At 42.7% G+C, this 16,460-nt stretch overlaps 1 protein-coding gene across 1 annotated transcript in view; it reads right to left on the bottom strand.

Annotated features, from left to right (window-relative positions):
* PRIMPOL (primase and DNA directed polymerase) overlaps positions 1–16,460 on the bottom strand; it is a 377,464-nt gene that overhangs the window by 282,840 nt on the left and 78,164 nt on the right. Inside the window, exons 4-5 of the mRNA XM_053703874.1 lie at positions 7,246–7,384; positions 6,011–6,158 (exon numbers count right to left, since the gene is read on the bottom strand). Coding sequence (XP_053559849.1) covers positions 6,011–6,158; positions 7,246–7,384 — 287 coding nt within the window. The remainder of the gene's footprint in view (positions 1–6,010; positions 6,159–7,245; positions 7,385–16,460) is intronic.

Genomic DNA, 16,460 nt, shown 5'->3' with positions numbered 1-16,460 from the left:
TCACAGTGACTTATATTATCAACTCTTAGGTTTGGTAGGACAGCAAATATCACTGGATTTTGTTTGTGTGTGAGAAAGTGAGAGTGAATAAAAACAGAATTTATGTTTACCTGATAAATTACTTTCTCCAACGGTGTGTCCGGTCCACGGCGTCATCCTTACTTGTGGGATATTCTCTTCCCCAACAGGAAATGGCAAAGAGCCCAGCAAAGCTGGTCACATGATCCCTCCTAGGCTCCGCCTTCCCCAGTCATTCGACCGACGTAAAGGAGGAATATTTGCATAGGAGAAATCATATAATACCGTGGTGACTGTAGTTAGAGAAAATAAATCATCAGACCTGATTAAAAAACCAGGGCGGGCCGTGGACCGGACACACCGTTGGAGAAAGTAATTTATCAGTTAAACATAAATTCTTTTTTCTCCAACATAGGTGTGTCCGGTCCACGGCGTCATCCTTACTTGTGGGAACCAATACCAAAGCTTTAGGACACGGATGATGGGAGGGAGCAAATCAGGTCACCTAGATGGAAGGCACCACGGCTTGCAAAACCTTTCTCCCAAAAATAGCCTCAGAAGAAGCAAAAGTATCAAATTTGTAAAATTTAGTAAAAGTGTGCAGTGAAGACCAAGTCGCTGCCTTACATATCTGATCAACAGAAGCCTCGTTCTTGAAGGCCCATGTGGAAGCCACGGCCCTAGTGGAATGAGCTGTGATTCTTTCAGGAGGCTGCCGTCCGGCAGTCTCATAAGCCAATCTGATGATGCTTTTAAGCCAAAAAGAGAGAGAGGTAGAAGTTGCTTTTTGACCTCTCCTTTTACCAGAATAAACAACAAACAAGGAAGATGTTTTATCTGAAATCTTTTGTAGCCTCTAAATAGAATTTTAGAGCACGAACTACATCCAAATTGTGCAACAAACGTTCCTTCTTTGAAACTGGATTCGGACACAAAGAAGGCACGACTATCTCCTGGTTAATATTTTTGTTAGAAACAACTTTCGGAAGAAAACCAGGTTTAGTACGCAAAACCACCTTATCTGCATGGAACACCAGATAAGGAGGAGAACACTGCAGAGCAGATAACTCTGAAACTCTTCTAGCAGAAGAAATTGCAACCAAAAACAAAACTTTCCAAGATAATAACTTGATATCAACGGAATGTAGGGGTTCAAACGGAACCCCCTGAAGAACTGAAAGAACTAAATTAAGACTCCAAGGAGGAGTCAAAGGTTTGTAAACAGGCTTGATTCTAACCAGAGCCTGAACAAAAGCTTGAACATCTGGCACAGCCGCCAGCTTTTTGTGAAGTAAAACAGATAAAGCAGAAATCTGTCCCTTCAAAGAACTTGCAGATAATCCTTTCTCCAAACCTTCTTGAAGAAAGGATAGAATCTTAGGAATTTTTATCTTGTTCCATGGGAATCCTTTAGATTCACACCAACAGATATATTTTTTCCATATTTTATGGTAGATTTTTCTAGTTACAGGCTTTCTGGCCTGAACAAGAGTATCAATGACAGAATCTGAGAACCCTCGCTTTGATAAAATCAAGCGTTCAATCTCCAAGCAGTCAGTTGGAGTGAGGCCAGATTCGGATGTTTGAACGGACCCTGAACAAGAAGGTCCTGTCTCAAAGGTAGCCTCCATGGTGGAGCCGATGACATATTCACCAGATCTGCATACCAAGTCCTGCGTGGCCACGCAGGAGCTATCAAGATCACCGATACCCTCTCCTGTTTGATCCTGGCTACCAGCCTGGGAATGAGAGGAAACGGTGGGAACACATAAGCTAGGTTGAAGCTCCAAGGTGCTACTAGTGCATCCACTAGAGTCGCCTTGGGATCCCTGGATCTGGACCCGTAGCAAGGAACCTTGAAGTTCTGACGAGACGCCATCAGATCCATGTCTGGAATGCCCCACAATTGAATTATTTGGGCAAAGATTTCCGGATGGAGTTCCCACTCCCCCGGATGAAATGTCTGACGACTCAGAAAATCCGCTTCCCAATTTTCCACTCCTGGGATGTGGATTGCAGACAAGTGGCAGGAGTGAGTCTCCGCCCATTGAATTATTTTGGTCACTTCTTCCATCGCCAGGGAACTCCTTGTTCCCCCCTGATGGTTGATATACGCAACAGTCGTCATGTTGTCTGATTGAAACCGTATGAATTTGGCCTTTGCTAGCTGAGGCCAAGCCTTGAGAGCATTGAATATCGCTCTCAGTTCCAGAATATTTATCGGGAGAAGAGATTCTTCCCGAGACCAAAGACCCTGAGCTTTCAGGGGTTCCCAGACCGCGCCCCAGCCCACCAGACTGGCGTCGGTCGTGACAATGACCCACTCTGGTCTGCGGAAGCTCATTCCTTGTGACAGGTTGTCCAGGGTCAGCCACCAACGGAGTGAATCTCTGGTCCTCTGATCTACTTGTATCGTCGGAGACAAGTCTGTATAATCCCCATTCCACTGACTGAGCATGCACAGTTGTAATGGTCTTAGATGAATTCGCGCAAAAGGAACTATGTCCATTGCCGCAACCATCAAACCTATTACTTCCATGCACTGCGCTATGGAAGGAAGAAGAACAGAATGAAGTACTTGACAAGAGCTTAGAAGTTTTGATTTTCTGGCCTCTGTCAGAAAAATCCTCATTTCTAAGGAGTCTATTATTGTTCCCAAGAAGGGAACTCTTGTTGACGGAGATAGAGAACTTTTTTCTACGTTCACTTTCCACCCGTGAGATCTGAGAAAGGCCAGGACAATGTCCGTATGAGCCTTTGCTTGTGGTAGAGACGACGCTTGAATCAGTATGTCGTCCAAGTAAGGTACTACTGCAATGCCCCGCTAGAAGGGACCCTAGTACCTTTGTGAAAATTCTTGGAGCAGTGGCTAATCCGAATGGAAGTGCCACAAACTGGTAATGCTTGTCCAGAAAGGCGAACCTTAGGAACCGATGATGTTCCTTGTGGATAGGAATATGTAGATATGCATCCTTTAAATCCACCGTGGTCATGAATTGACCTTCCTGAATGGTAGGAAGAATTGTCCGAATGGTTTCCATTTTGAACGATGGAACCTTGAGAAATTTGTTTAGGATCTTGAGATCTAAGATTGGTCTGAATGTTCCCTCTTTTTTGGGAACTATGAACAGATTGGAGTAGAATCCCATCCCTTGTTCTCCTAATGGAACAGGATGAATCACTCCCATTTTTAACAGGTCTTCTACACAATGTAAGAATGCCTGTCTTTTTATGTGGTCTGAAGACAATTGAGACCTGTGGAACCTCCCCCTTGGGGGTAGCTCCTTGAATTCCAGAAGATAACCTTGGGAGACTATTTCTAGCGCCCAAGGATCCAGAACATCTCTTGCCCAAGCCTGAGCGAAGAGAGAAAGTCTGCCCCCCACCAGATCCGGTCCCGGATCGGGGGCCAACATCTCATGCTGTCTTGGTAGCAGTGGCAGGTTTCTTGGCCTGCTTACCTTTGTTCCAGCCTTGCATTGGCCTCCAGGCTGGCTTGGTTTGAGAAGTATTGCCCTCTTGCTTAGAGGATGTAGAACTTGGGGCTGGTCCGTTTCTGCGAAAGGGACGAAAATTTGGTTTATTTTTAGCCTTAAAAGACCTATCCTGAGGAAGGGCGTGGCCCTTACCCCCAGTGATATCTGAAATAATCTCTTTCAAGTCAGGGCCAAACAGCGTTTTCCCCTTGAAAGGTATGTTAAGCAATTTGTTCTTGGAAGACGCATCCGCTGACCAAGATTTTAGCCAAAGCGCTCTGCGCACCACAATAGCAAACCCCGAATTTTTCGCCGCTAATCTAGCCAATTGCAAAGTGGCGTCTAAAGTAAAAGAGTTAGCCAATTTAAGAGCATGAATTCTGTCCATAATCTCCTCATAAGAAGAATCTTTATTGAGCGACTTTTCTAGTTCATCGAACCAGAAACACGCTGCTGTAGTGACAGGAACAATGCATGAAATTGGTTGTAGAAGGTAACCTTGCTGAACAAACATCTTTTTAAGCAAACCCTCTAATTTTTTATCCATAGGATCTTTGAAAGCACAACTATCTTCTATAGGGAAAGTAGTGCGTTTGTTTAGAGTAGAAACCGCCCCCTCGACCTTGGGGACTGTCTGCCATAAGTCCTTTCTGGGGTCGACCATAGGAAACAATTTCTTAAATATAGGGGGAGGGACAAAAGGTATGCCGGGCCTTTCCCATTCTTTGTTTACAAAGTCCGCCACCCGCTTGGGTATAGGAAAAGCTTCGGGGGGCCCCGGGACCTCTAGGAACTTGTCCATCTTACATAATTTCTCTGGAATGACCAAATTGTCACAATCATCCAGAGTAGATAACACCTCCTTAAGCAGAGCGCGGAGATGTTCCAATTTAAATTTGAATGTAATCACATCAGGTTCAGCTTGTTGAGAAATTTTCCCTGAATCTGAAATTTCTCCCTCAGACAAAACCTCCCTGGCCCCCTCAGACTGGTGTAGGGGCATGTCAGAACCATTATCATCAGCGTCCTCATGCTCTTCGGTATTTTCTAAAACAGAGCAGTCGCGCTTTCGCTGATAAGTGGGCATTTTGGCTAAAATGTTTTTGATAGAATTATCCATTACAGCCGTTAATTGTTGCATAGTAAGGAGTATTGGCGCACTAGATGTACTAGGGGCCTCCTGTGTGGGCAAGACTGGCGTAGACGAAGGAGGGGATGATGCAGTACCATGCTTACTCCCCTCACTTGAGGAATCATCTTGGGCATCATTTTCTCTAAATTTTGTGTCACATACATCATATCTATTTAAATGAGAAGGAACCTTGGCTTCCTCACATACAGAACATAGTCTATCTGATAGTTCAGACATGTTAAACAGGCATAAACTTGATAACAAAGTACAAAAAACGTTTTAAAATAAAACCGTTACTGTCACTTTAAATTTTAAACTGAACACACTTTATTACTGAATATGTGAAAAAGTATGAAGGAATTGTACAAAATTCACCAAAATTTCACCACAGTGTCTTAAAGCCTTAAAAGTATTGCACACCAAATTTGAAAGCTTTAACTCTTAAAATAACGGAACCGGAGCGGTTTTTATATTTAACCCCTATACAGTCCCTGGTATCTGCTTTGCTGAGACCCAACCAAGCCCAGAGGGGAATACGATACCAAATGACGCCTTCAGTAAGCTTTTTCTATGTATCTGAGCTCCTCACACATGCATCTGCATGCCTTGCTTCCCAAAAACAACTGCGCATTAATGGCGCGAAAATGAGGCTCTGCCTATGATTAGAGAAGGCCCCCAGTGAAAAAGGTGTCCAATACAGTGCCTGCCGGTTATTTAACATAATTCCCAAGAATAAAATAACTCCTCAAAGCTATAAACTATTAAAAATGCTTATAAATCAATCGTTTTAGCCCAGAAAAATGTCTACCAGTCTTTAAAGCCCTTGTGAAGCCCTTTATTCTTATTTAATAAAAATGGCTTACCGGATCCCATAGGGAAAATGACAGCTTCCAGCATTACCAAGTCTTGTTAGAAATGTGTCATACCTCAAGCAGCAAAAGTCTGCTCACTGTTTCCCCCAACTGAAGTTAATTCCTCTCAACAGTCCTGTGTGGAAACAGCCATCGATTTTAGTAACGGTTGCTAAAATCATTTTCCTCTTACAAACAGAAATCTTCATCTCTTTTCTGTTTCAGAGTAAATAGTACATACCAGCACTATTTTAAAATAACAAACTCTTGATTGAAGAATAAAAACTACATTTAAACACCAAAAAACTCTAAGCCATCTCCGTGGAGATGTTGCCTGTGCAACGGCAAAGAGAATGACTGGGGAAGGCGGAGCCTAGGAGGGATCATGTGACCAGCTTTGCTGGGCTCTTTGCCATTTCCTGTTGGGGAAGAGAATATCCCACAAGTAAGGATGACACCGTGGACCGGACACACCTATGTTGGAGAAATACAATATTATTATAATTGCTAATCAACAACGCAGTGCTACTTACCAACATGTATATTATCTTTAAAGGCTGCATCTTGAAATACAAATATTAAATGACGACTAAATTTCTCTTTAGTGCTGGAATCCAAATTTAAAACACAATCTGTTGAACATTTAAGACCATAACATTCTTCTAGCTTGTTACTGAAGTACTGTTTCAAGAAACAAAGTAGAGAAAATATATGCAGTTAATTTCAACATAAATGCACTAAATCAACATCAATGCACTAAATGTATTCCCTAATACTGCTAAATTATCAGCATTAACAACTTTACCAGGGAATCATTACCAAGTAAAGACCACTACAAAAGGTAATAACAGGATGACAAGGAAAACTATAATGTGTGAGAGAAAGTCTATGCTTTTGCTGGATTTTGCATTGTGCTGCATAGTTTTTGGATAAAGATTATCCTAACGTCGACTTCACATTACTGTGTAGTAGATCCAGTCCTTCTTATAATGAGGAACATAAATAGGCTAACTTGCTGTGTAGATTATATGAAAGGGATACAATATGTATGTGTGCTTTTTGGCTGGATTAAATATTCAATTACAGTTTATATTGGTGTTACTTCAAAAGTGTTCAGCATTCCAGCCATGCTGTCAGATGCAGGAGGTAATGGTGTTCCTCAAATAATTAAATAATTGTTTTAGCTATGCTGCTGCACTTGATGTTGCTTACTAACCAATATGTGACCTTCACATGCCTGGTTATACCGTTTTCTGCTCATCTCCTGTTGTTTATAACCTTTTTACTTGTTATTTTTTTTCTTTGCCCCTCAATTGCTTAGGTCACCGTCTCAAAATAAGACCTAAAAACAAATGAGGTGCAGAGAAAAACAAATAAGGCAAAACAGCATAGTAAAAAATATATTAACTAAATGTGTGCCAGACTGTGTTCAGTTTTCTACTGCTTTTGTTTTTGGATGTGCCTGTGTGTGTCTCTGTGTGTTTATGAGTGTGTGTGTTTATGAGTGTGCGTGTTTATGAGTGTGCGTGTTTATGAGTGTGCGTGTTTATGAGTGTGCGTGTTTATGAGTGTGCGTGTAGGTTTGAGATTGACTTTTCATATAACAAAAAAAAAAAAAAAAGGAAACGGTTTTACAATATAAAATAGTAAATTAATACCATGAAGCAGACAGTAATGAATAATGTCAAAGCTGAAATATTTTTAAGGGTTGTAAAAACATGAATTCATACTCAGTTTATTACTTTTGTCATTTTTAGTCCATTCTTACCTCTATTACGAGAGCAACCATTTTTTGACCATCGGCTCCTGGATTTGCTGATATATTAAACTCTAAGTCAAAGTAAAGTTTACAAACGGTCTCTGCAGGAATAATCTCATAACAATGAGCCAGGGTTTTATAGTGTTTGCTGCAAACAAAGCAGTGTTTGTGTTAATATTTATGAACAGCCAGTACTATCAAAATCATAAATTACAGATTAGTTTACACAAGGGATTTCACAAAAACTAAATGTATGCTTACTTGATAAATTATTTTCTTTCCTGGTATGGAGAGTCCAAGAGTCCATTCAATTACTGTTGGGAAATTCACCTCCTGGCCACCAGGAGAAGGGAAAGAACACCACAGCCAGAGCTTTCGTATCCTCCCACTACCCACAATCCCCCAGTCATTCAGCCGAGGGAATAAAGGAAAAGTAGGAGAACACCAATGTATATAGGTGCCTGAAAGATAGAAAAAATAAATAAAATGCCGCCATAAAAAAAACCCCACAAGGGAGGGTCGTGGACTCTCCATGCCAGGAAAGAAAAGAATTTATCAGGTAAGCATGAATTTTGTTTTCTTTCCAGTGGCATGGAGATTCCATTTAATTACTGTTGGGAACCCAATACTTAAGCCAGAGAGGACACAGAATGGATAGGGAGGGAGAATAAAAGGCAGGCAGACCTAAACTGAAAGCACCACCGCTAGAAGAACCTATCTACCAAAAGAAGCCTCAGCTGAGTCAAATTTGAAAAACGTAGAAAAGGAAGCTGCCTTACAGATTTATTTCATGGAAGCTTCATTCCTAAAGCCCAGGATGAAGAAAAAGTACGAGTAGAATGAGACGTGATTCTTTCAGGACGCTGCTACCCAGCTTCCTCATATGCCAAACAAATGATACTCCTCAGCTAAAAGAAAAAGCAGTTGCAGAAGTCTTTTGATCCCTATGCTACCAGCGTTAAATCGCCAACAAGGCAGAAGACTGCCTAAAGTCCTTGGTAGCCTGGAGATATAATTTTAAGGCAAAGGAAAGGAACTATGATCTCCTGACTGATATTAAAATCAGAAACCACCTTGGAAGGGACCCATATTAGTATGAAGAAATGGCCTTATCTGTGTGGAAAATAAGAGAAGGAGGGTCACACTGTAAAGCAGAAAGTATAGGCTCAAACGGAACCTATTGAAAAACACGAGAACCATAATAAAACTCCAAAAAGGAGTAACACATTTAAAACACAGGTCTGATTCTGATCAGGGCCTGAACAAAGAACTGAACGTCAGGAAAATTGTCTAACTTTTTGTGTAACAAAACCAAAAGGACAGAGATCTGGCCCTTTAGAGAACTAGCAGGTAATGCTTTCTCCAACCCTCTTGGAGAAAACAAAAGAATTCGAGAAATCCTCACCCTGTCAAGGGAAACCTCAAAAACTTACAACATGATATATATATATGTGAGCGACAGACCTATATGATAAATCCGACAAAAGATGGGTTTACAAACCTGGATCATGGTGACAATAACCCTATCCAAGAAAACTCTTTTTGAAAGAAGTAAGCATTCAATCTCCACACAGTCAGCTTCAGAGATCTAGATTTTGGAGAAAAATGGACCTTGAAGAAAAAAAAGGTCCTTCCTCAATGGTAACCTCCACGCAGGAGGAAGACATCTTTGCAAGATCAGTAAACCAGTCCTACGAGGCCAAGCTGGAGTAAATAGGATCACTGAGATGTTTGATGTTTGACTCTGGGGAAAAAGGGAAAACAAGAGGAACACATACATCAGATTGAATTCCCACAGTACCGCTAATGCATTTTTTTTACCAGCGACCTAAGGATTACTGAATCTTAACCTCTACAGTCCTCCACTTTACCAGCTGAGCTATCGAAAGATGCCTCCACCAGCACTGCCTGAGGGTCCCTTGATCTGGACTCCTAACTGGGCAACTTGGTATTGAGACGAGAGTCCATGAGGTATAGTTCCGGAACACCCCAGAGGGTAATTTTCAAGAAAACTACGGAAGAAGAGTCCACTATCCAGTATGGAAAGTCTGTCTGCTCAGATAGACTGCATCCCAGATGTCCACTTCCGGAATGGGAGTGGCCGAAATGTAAACAACTGTGAGACTCAGCTCATTGAAGGATGCGAGAGACCTCCTTCATAGCCAGGGAACTCCGAATTCCACCCTGATGATTGATCTAAGCTACCAAAGATATGTAGTCCGATGATCCAATAAACCGAACAGAACTCAGTAGAAGCCACGCTACCAGAGCATTGAAGATTGCTCTCAATCCCAGAATAGTTACAGGGATAACAGAGTCCTCTGGCACCCAGAATCCCTGAGCTCTTAAGGAACCCTAAAGACTGCCCTCCCTCCTGAGAGGCTGGCATCCGCAGTCACAATCTCCCAAGATGGGATCAAGAAGCACATTCCTTGGGACAGATGATCCTGAGAGAGCCAGAGTCTATAGCATTGATATCTAGGAATTCTCTGAGGTAGATCTGAATGATCGGCATTCCATTGTCTGAACATACATAGTTGAAGAGGTCTCATATGAAAGAGAGCAAAAGGAACAATGTCCATGGTAGCCACCATAAGACCAAAGACTTCCATGTACTATGCCAAGGAAGGACATGCCGAGGAGTGAAGGGAGAGACAGGTAGAGAGAAGTTTGGATTTTCTCAAATCTGTCCGAAACTATGATTGTCCCCAGAAAAAAGACCCTGGTAATGGGAACCAGGTCCTTATTTGTCCAGAAAAACGAATTCCTTCTAGGGAACAAAAATCTAGGCCCACTTACAGAGAGAGACCGGATATATATGATTTTGAGGGTCAAAAATTATAATGCTGAGAAAAACAGGTCCAAGACAGAGAACTCGTCAAATAACTAAACTTACCCAATGGTAATGATAAGCTACGGATATGCACAAATTCTAAAGGACGAATCCCTCTTAGACCTTAATAAATAGTTAGAACCAAACTGACAGGGTGTTTAAAACAACAATGTTTTACGCCACTCCGTTCCTTGTGGCCGCTGCCATGGAGACTTGCGGCTATTTCCTGTTTCCATGGCCTTTGCCATGGACGCAGCGGTGCTCTAGGAGCACTACCCGTGATGTCACCACCGCTTTGAACCCTCCTGCACGCTTTCTTTGGCGCAAACCTGGGGCTACATAAGTACTCCTTTCCTTGCTTACATAGCCCAAGTATAGATTGTTTTGTGCTTCCTAGGTGTTATACTCCTGATCTATTGTGCTGATACTTTGGATTGCCTTACTGTTGCTGAACTCTGCTTGCCTCTGACTACGCTCATGTTTAACCCCTGAACTGCTGACACTTTGGACTGCCTTACTGTTGCTGAACACTGCTTGCCTCTGACTTCCCTCCTGGTTAACCCCTGAACTAGTGTGATCCACTGAACTGCCTTACTGTTGCCAAACTCTGCCTGCTTGCTGACTTCTCTCCTGGTTAACCCTTAAACTGCTGTGATACACTGAACTGCCTTACTGTTTCCGAACTCTGCCTGCTTACTGACTTCTCTCCTGGTTAAACCCTGAACTGCTGTGATACACTGGTTTGTCTCATTGTTGCCGAACTCTGCCTGGTTACTGACTCCTCTTCTGATTAACCCCTGAACTGCTATGTTTCTTTGGACTGCCCTTTTGTTGCTGGACTCTGCTAGTGTCTGAACCCTCTCTGCTTACCCCTTGGTACCTTGAAGGTTTGGACTGTCCGCCTGGTTTTTTACCCTGCACTACCTGGGACTATTTTTTCTGTGAGTATTGGATTGCTTCCTCATTTATATTTCTATATTTTTTTGTTTTGGAATACTTCCTTATTTTGCCACTTGACGCTGGAATAAGAAGACTACTGGCCAGGATTGGTCTGATAGGGGAATATCCCACGAGCATTACATTATACATGGGCCATGGACCCAAATGAGGTAGCAAGAGCAATCTCTCTTCAGGGACCAATGCTGGGTACCCACACCACACACTTGCAAAGTCTGCATTCTAAATTGGAGACCATTACCGCTATGCTCTCCTCACTTGTTGCAGAGAAAAACACTGCAACGGCCTCCTTACCTGCTTCTGGTAGCATACCCCGGATTTCATTGCCTGATAAGTATGACAGCACTACAGACTGTAGGGGTTTTATCAACCAGTGCAGACTACATTTCCATAATGACCCTCATACCTTCCAGTCACATCAATCAAAAGTCAACTTTATCATCTCTTTAATGAAAGACAAGGCCCTAGCCTGGGTCTCTCCCCTTTTAGAACAGAGTGCTCAGCTCCTGAACGATGCTGATACCTTCATTTCTGCACTATCTTCCGTATTTGGGACCTCTGGTCGCAATCCTGCTGCAGAACACTCTCTCTTGGACCCCTGCCAGGGCAACAGATCTGTGGCACAATATGTCATTGAATTTCGCACCTTGGCACATGAGACCAGTTGGGATTGCAGTGCTCTCAAGGCGGCCTTCCAGAGGGGCCTGCATGTGCGCATCAAGGATGAGCTCACTTATCGTGATGTTCCTTCTTCCCTGGATGAATTCATAGCACTTTGCACCAGTCTGGATTCTCACTTTCAGAAGCGACAAGCAGAGAGAGAGAGAGAACTCGCAGAATTCTTCCCTCTCGTCCTCCTACCCATCTAGGCACTAGACTGTCATCTACCCCTCCTGCAACCTCCAGTTGCCTCTGAGAAGGAACCCATGGATCTCTCTTCCCTCAAATCCTCTGAATCTAAAAGACAGAGAAGAAGGAGGTTAAGATTATGCTTCTATTTTGGTTCTAATTCACACCAACTTAAGAATTGTAATATACTGCTGGGAAAAGCCAACGCTTAGAGGATAAAGAGGGGGTACCTCTAGGCATGGCCACTACTAATTCCCCTCAATCTTCTCGGATCCTGGTACCTATTACCCTTACCTTTTTTCCAGAACTCTGTTCCCACACAGGCCTTTATTGATTCAGGGGCAGCTGGTAATTTCCAAGATCACCATTTCATGATTCACGCAGGTTTGCCTCTTCTTCAGAAAAACAATGTCTCAAAATAACCACTCTGGATGGCATACCCTTTGGATCAGGCTTAATCCATTTTGATTCAGCTCCCCCTTACCATGACTGTGGGAGTGTTTCATTCTGAACAGTTGCAATTTGATTTCATTCATTATCCTGCACAACCAGTTATCCTTGGTCTTCCTTGGTTACAAAAACACAATCCTCAATTAGATTGGACTGATGGACAGTTGGTATCCTGGGGTAAATCCTGTTTTCATTCCTGCCTAGCTATGGTTACTCCATTACTTCACAACCCTATACCCAGCCTTCCAACACTTTCTAATCTACCCTCAGTACAGGCAGAATTTATGGATGTGTTTGAAAAGAAAGCAGCTGATATGCTACCACCTCACTGCCCTTACGACTGCAAAATTGACCTGTTTTCTGGAGCCCCACTTCCGAAAGCAAGGACTTATCCGCTGTCTAAGGCTGAAACCAAGGCCATGGAGGAATATATCAAAGAGAACTTAGCTAAAGGCTTTATTCACCCATCCTCCTCTCCTGCTGGGGCTGGTTTCTTTTTTGTCAGTAAAAAGGATGGTGCTTTCAGACCCTGCATCAACTACAGAATGGAAAACTGCCTTCAACACAACATCAGGGCATTATGAATATCTAGTAATGCCTTTTGGGCTGTGCAATGCCCCTGCTGTCTTTCAAGCTTTTGTTAAAGACGCCTTCCGTGACCTCCTTAATCGTACTGTCATTGTCTATTTGGATCACATCGTCATATTCTCCACCACCCTGGAGGAGCATCATGAACATGTGAGACAAATACTTCTTCGTCTCAGAAACAATTCTCTGATAGCCAAATTAAAGAAGTGTGAATTTGATCAAGTCCGGATTCAGTTCCTTGGATATGTTATCTCAAAAGAAAGTTTTGCCATAGATCCTACAAAGCTAACCGCAGTTCTGGAATGGCCTCAACCCACCAAATTGAAAGAACTACAGAGATTCTTGGGGTTCTCTATTATCTTAAGTTTATAAAGATTTTTTCCAGAATTGTTGCACCACTCACTGAGCTGACTAAACGAAACAGAGACTGCAAAAATTGGCCTCCAGTAGCTTTGGAAGCTTTCTCTCATCTGAAAAAGGCCTTTTGTACTGCTCCTATGCTACGCCATCCTGATCCTGACTTGCAGTTCAACTTAGAGGTTGATGGTGCTGTCCTAAGGAGCTGATGCTGTCCTAACTTAAAAAAGACCCTTCAACCTCCAAATCGCTGAGTATGAGATTGCCAAGATCCTAGACTCCAGGCAACTTCAATATCTTGTGCACTGGAAGGGTTACTCTGTGGCAGATCGTTCCTGCCCGTCATGTGAATGCTCCTTCTTTGATCTCCAGGTTTCATATTGCTCATCCCACCAAGCCTATTTAGGGTCCAGGAGGTATCCTTTGAGAGGGGGGCTTTGTGACACCGCTCCGTTACTTGTGGCCATTGCAATGGGCGCTTGCGGCTATTTCCTGTTTCCATGGACGTTGCCATGGATGCGGCAGTGCTCTAGGCGCACTACCCATGACATCACCACCGCTCTGAACCCTCCTGCACGTTTTCCTTGGCGCTAACCTGGGGCTACGTAAGTACTCCTTTCCTTACTTACATCGCCCAAGTATAGGTTGTTTTGTGCTTCCTGGGTGTTATGCTGATACTTTGGATTGCCTTACTATTGCTGAACTCTGCTTGCCTCTGACTACGCTCCTTTTTAACCCCTGAACTGCTGACACTTTGGATTGCCTTACTGTTGCTGAACCCTGCTTGCCTCTGACTTCCATCCTGGTTAACCCCTGAACTGCTGTGATACACTGAACTGCCTTATTGTTGCCGAACTCTGCTTGCTTACTGACTTCTTTCCTGGTTAAACCCTGAACAGCTGTGATACACTGGTCTGTCTCATTGTTGCCGAACTCTACCTGGTTACTGGATCTTCTTCTGACTCCCCTGAACTGCTGTGTTTCTTTGGACTGCCCTTTTGTTGCTGTACTCTGCTAGTCTCTGACCCCTCTCTGCTTACCCCTTGGTACCGTGAAGGTTTGGACTGTCTGCCTGGTGTTTTACCCTGCACTACCTGGGACTATTTTCTCTGTGAGTATTGGATTGATATTTCCTTATCTTGCCACTTGACGCTGGGATAAGAAGACTACTGGCCAGGATTGGTCTGATAGGGAAATATTCCACAAGCATTACACAATGACACCGGATGTCAACAAGAACAGGAACATAAAAAGTTCAGAGCTCCAAATAAATATTATTTAAATGTCTACCACACCTGGTGTTCCTAGGCGGTCTCACATCCAGGTACTGACCAGGCCTAGGCCTCCTTAACTCCCGAAATCCAACGAGATCAGGTGCATACAAGGCAGAGAGGCGGTGGACTAAAATAAATGAACATATATTAGCGCCCTAAGAAATACTAACGGGTAGATTACGAGTGTTGTGTTATGAGCTGTGCAGTGCTAACGTACAGTTTTTTCTCACCGCTCACTTTCCTACAGCGCTCGTATTACAGGTTTTAACAAACCCGGCGTTAAAAGGCAAGAAGTGAGCGTAGAGCAAAATTGTGCTCCATACCGCACTCCAATACCAGCGCTGCTTAAGTGAGCGGTGAGCTGGTTATACGTGCTTGTGCGCGATTTCCCCATAGACATCAATGGGGAGAGCCGGCTGAGAAAAAGTCTAACACCTGCAAAAAAGCAGCATAAAACTCAGTAACGCAGCCCCATTGATTCCTATGGGGAAACTAAAGTTATGTTTACACCTAACACCCTAACATGAGCCCCGAGTCTAAACACCCCTAATCTTACACTTATTAAAATCTAATCTGTCGCCCCCGACATCGCCGACACCTGCATTATACTTCTTATCCCCTAATCTTCCATTCCGGACATCGCCGCCACCTACATAATACTTATGAACCCCTAATCTGCTGCCCCAACATTGCCGACACCTACATTATATTTATTAACCCCTAATCTCCCTCCCCCAATGTTGCCGCAACCTACCTACATTTATTAAACTCTAATCTGCCACCCCCAATGTCGCCGCCACTATTCTAAATGTATTAACCCCTAAACCTAAGTCTAATCCTAACCCTAACACCCCCTAATTTAAATATAATTTAAAAAAATCTAAATACAAATTACTATCATTACCTAAATTATTCCTATTTAAAACTAAATACTTACCTGTAAAATAAACCCTAAGCTAGCCACAATATAACTAATAGTTACATTGTAGCTAGCTTAGGGTTTATTTTTATTTTACAGGCAAGTTTGTATTTATTTTAACTAGGTAGAATAGTTACTAAATAGTTATTAACTATTTAATAACTACCTAGCTAAAATAAATACAAATTTACCTGTAAAATAAAACCTAACCTAAGTTACAATAACACTTAACACTACACTACAATTAAATAAATTCCCTACATTAAATACAATTAAATAAATTAAATAAAATTAGCTAAATTACCAAAAAAAAACACTAAATTACAGAAAATAAAAAACAAATTACAAGATCTTTAAACTAATTACACCTAATCTAATAGCCCTATCAAAATAAAAAAAGCCCACCCAAAATAAAAAAAACAAAACCCTAGCCTAAACTAAACTACCAATAGCCCTTAAAAGGGCCTTTTGCGGGGCATTACCCCAAAGAAATCAGCTCTTTTATCTGTAAAAAAAAAATACAAACAACCCCCCCCCAACAGTAAAACCCACCACCCACACAATCAACCCCCCAAATAAAAGCCTAATACCTAAGCTCCCCATTGCCCTGAAAAGGGCATTTGGATAGACATTGCCATTAAAAGGGCATTTAGCTCTATTGCTGCCCAAAGCCCTAACCTAAAAAATAAACCCACCCAATACACCCTTAAAAAAACCTAACACTAACCCCCGAAGATTCACTTACCGGGAGAAGTCTTCATTCAAGCGGCAAGATGTCCTCAACGAAGCCGGCAGAAGTGGTCCTCCAGACGGGCAGAAGTGGTCCTCCAGACGGGCAGAAGTCTTCTTCCAGACGGCATATTCTATCTTCATCCTTCCAACGCGGAGCGGCTCCATCTTCAAGACATCCGGCGTGGAGCATCCTCTTCAAAGATGGCGTCCCTTAGATTCCGATTGGCTGATAGAATTCTATAACAGGGACAGTCTAGGGACAGTA

Source organism: Bombina bombina, chromosome 2, assembly GCF_027579735.1.
Source record: "Bombina bombina isolate aBomBom1 chromosome 2, aBomBom1.pri, whole genome shotgun sequence".
NCBI classification, from domain to species: domain Eukaryota; kingdom Metazoa; phylum Chordata; class Amphibia; order Anura; family Bombinatoridae; genus Bombina; species Bombina bombina.
This window is presented reverse-complemented; position numbering and strand designations above follow the sequence as displayed.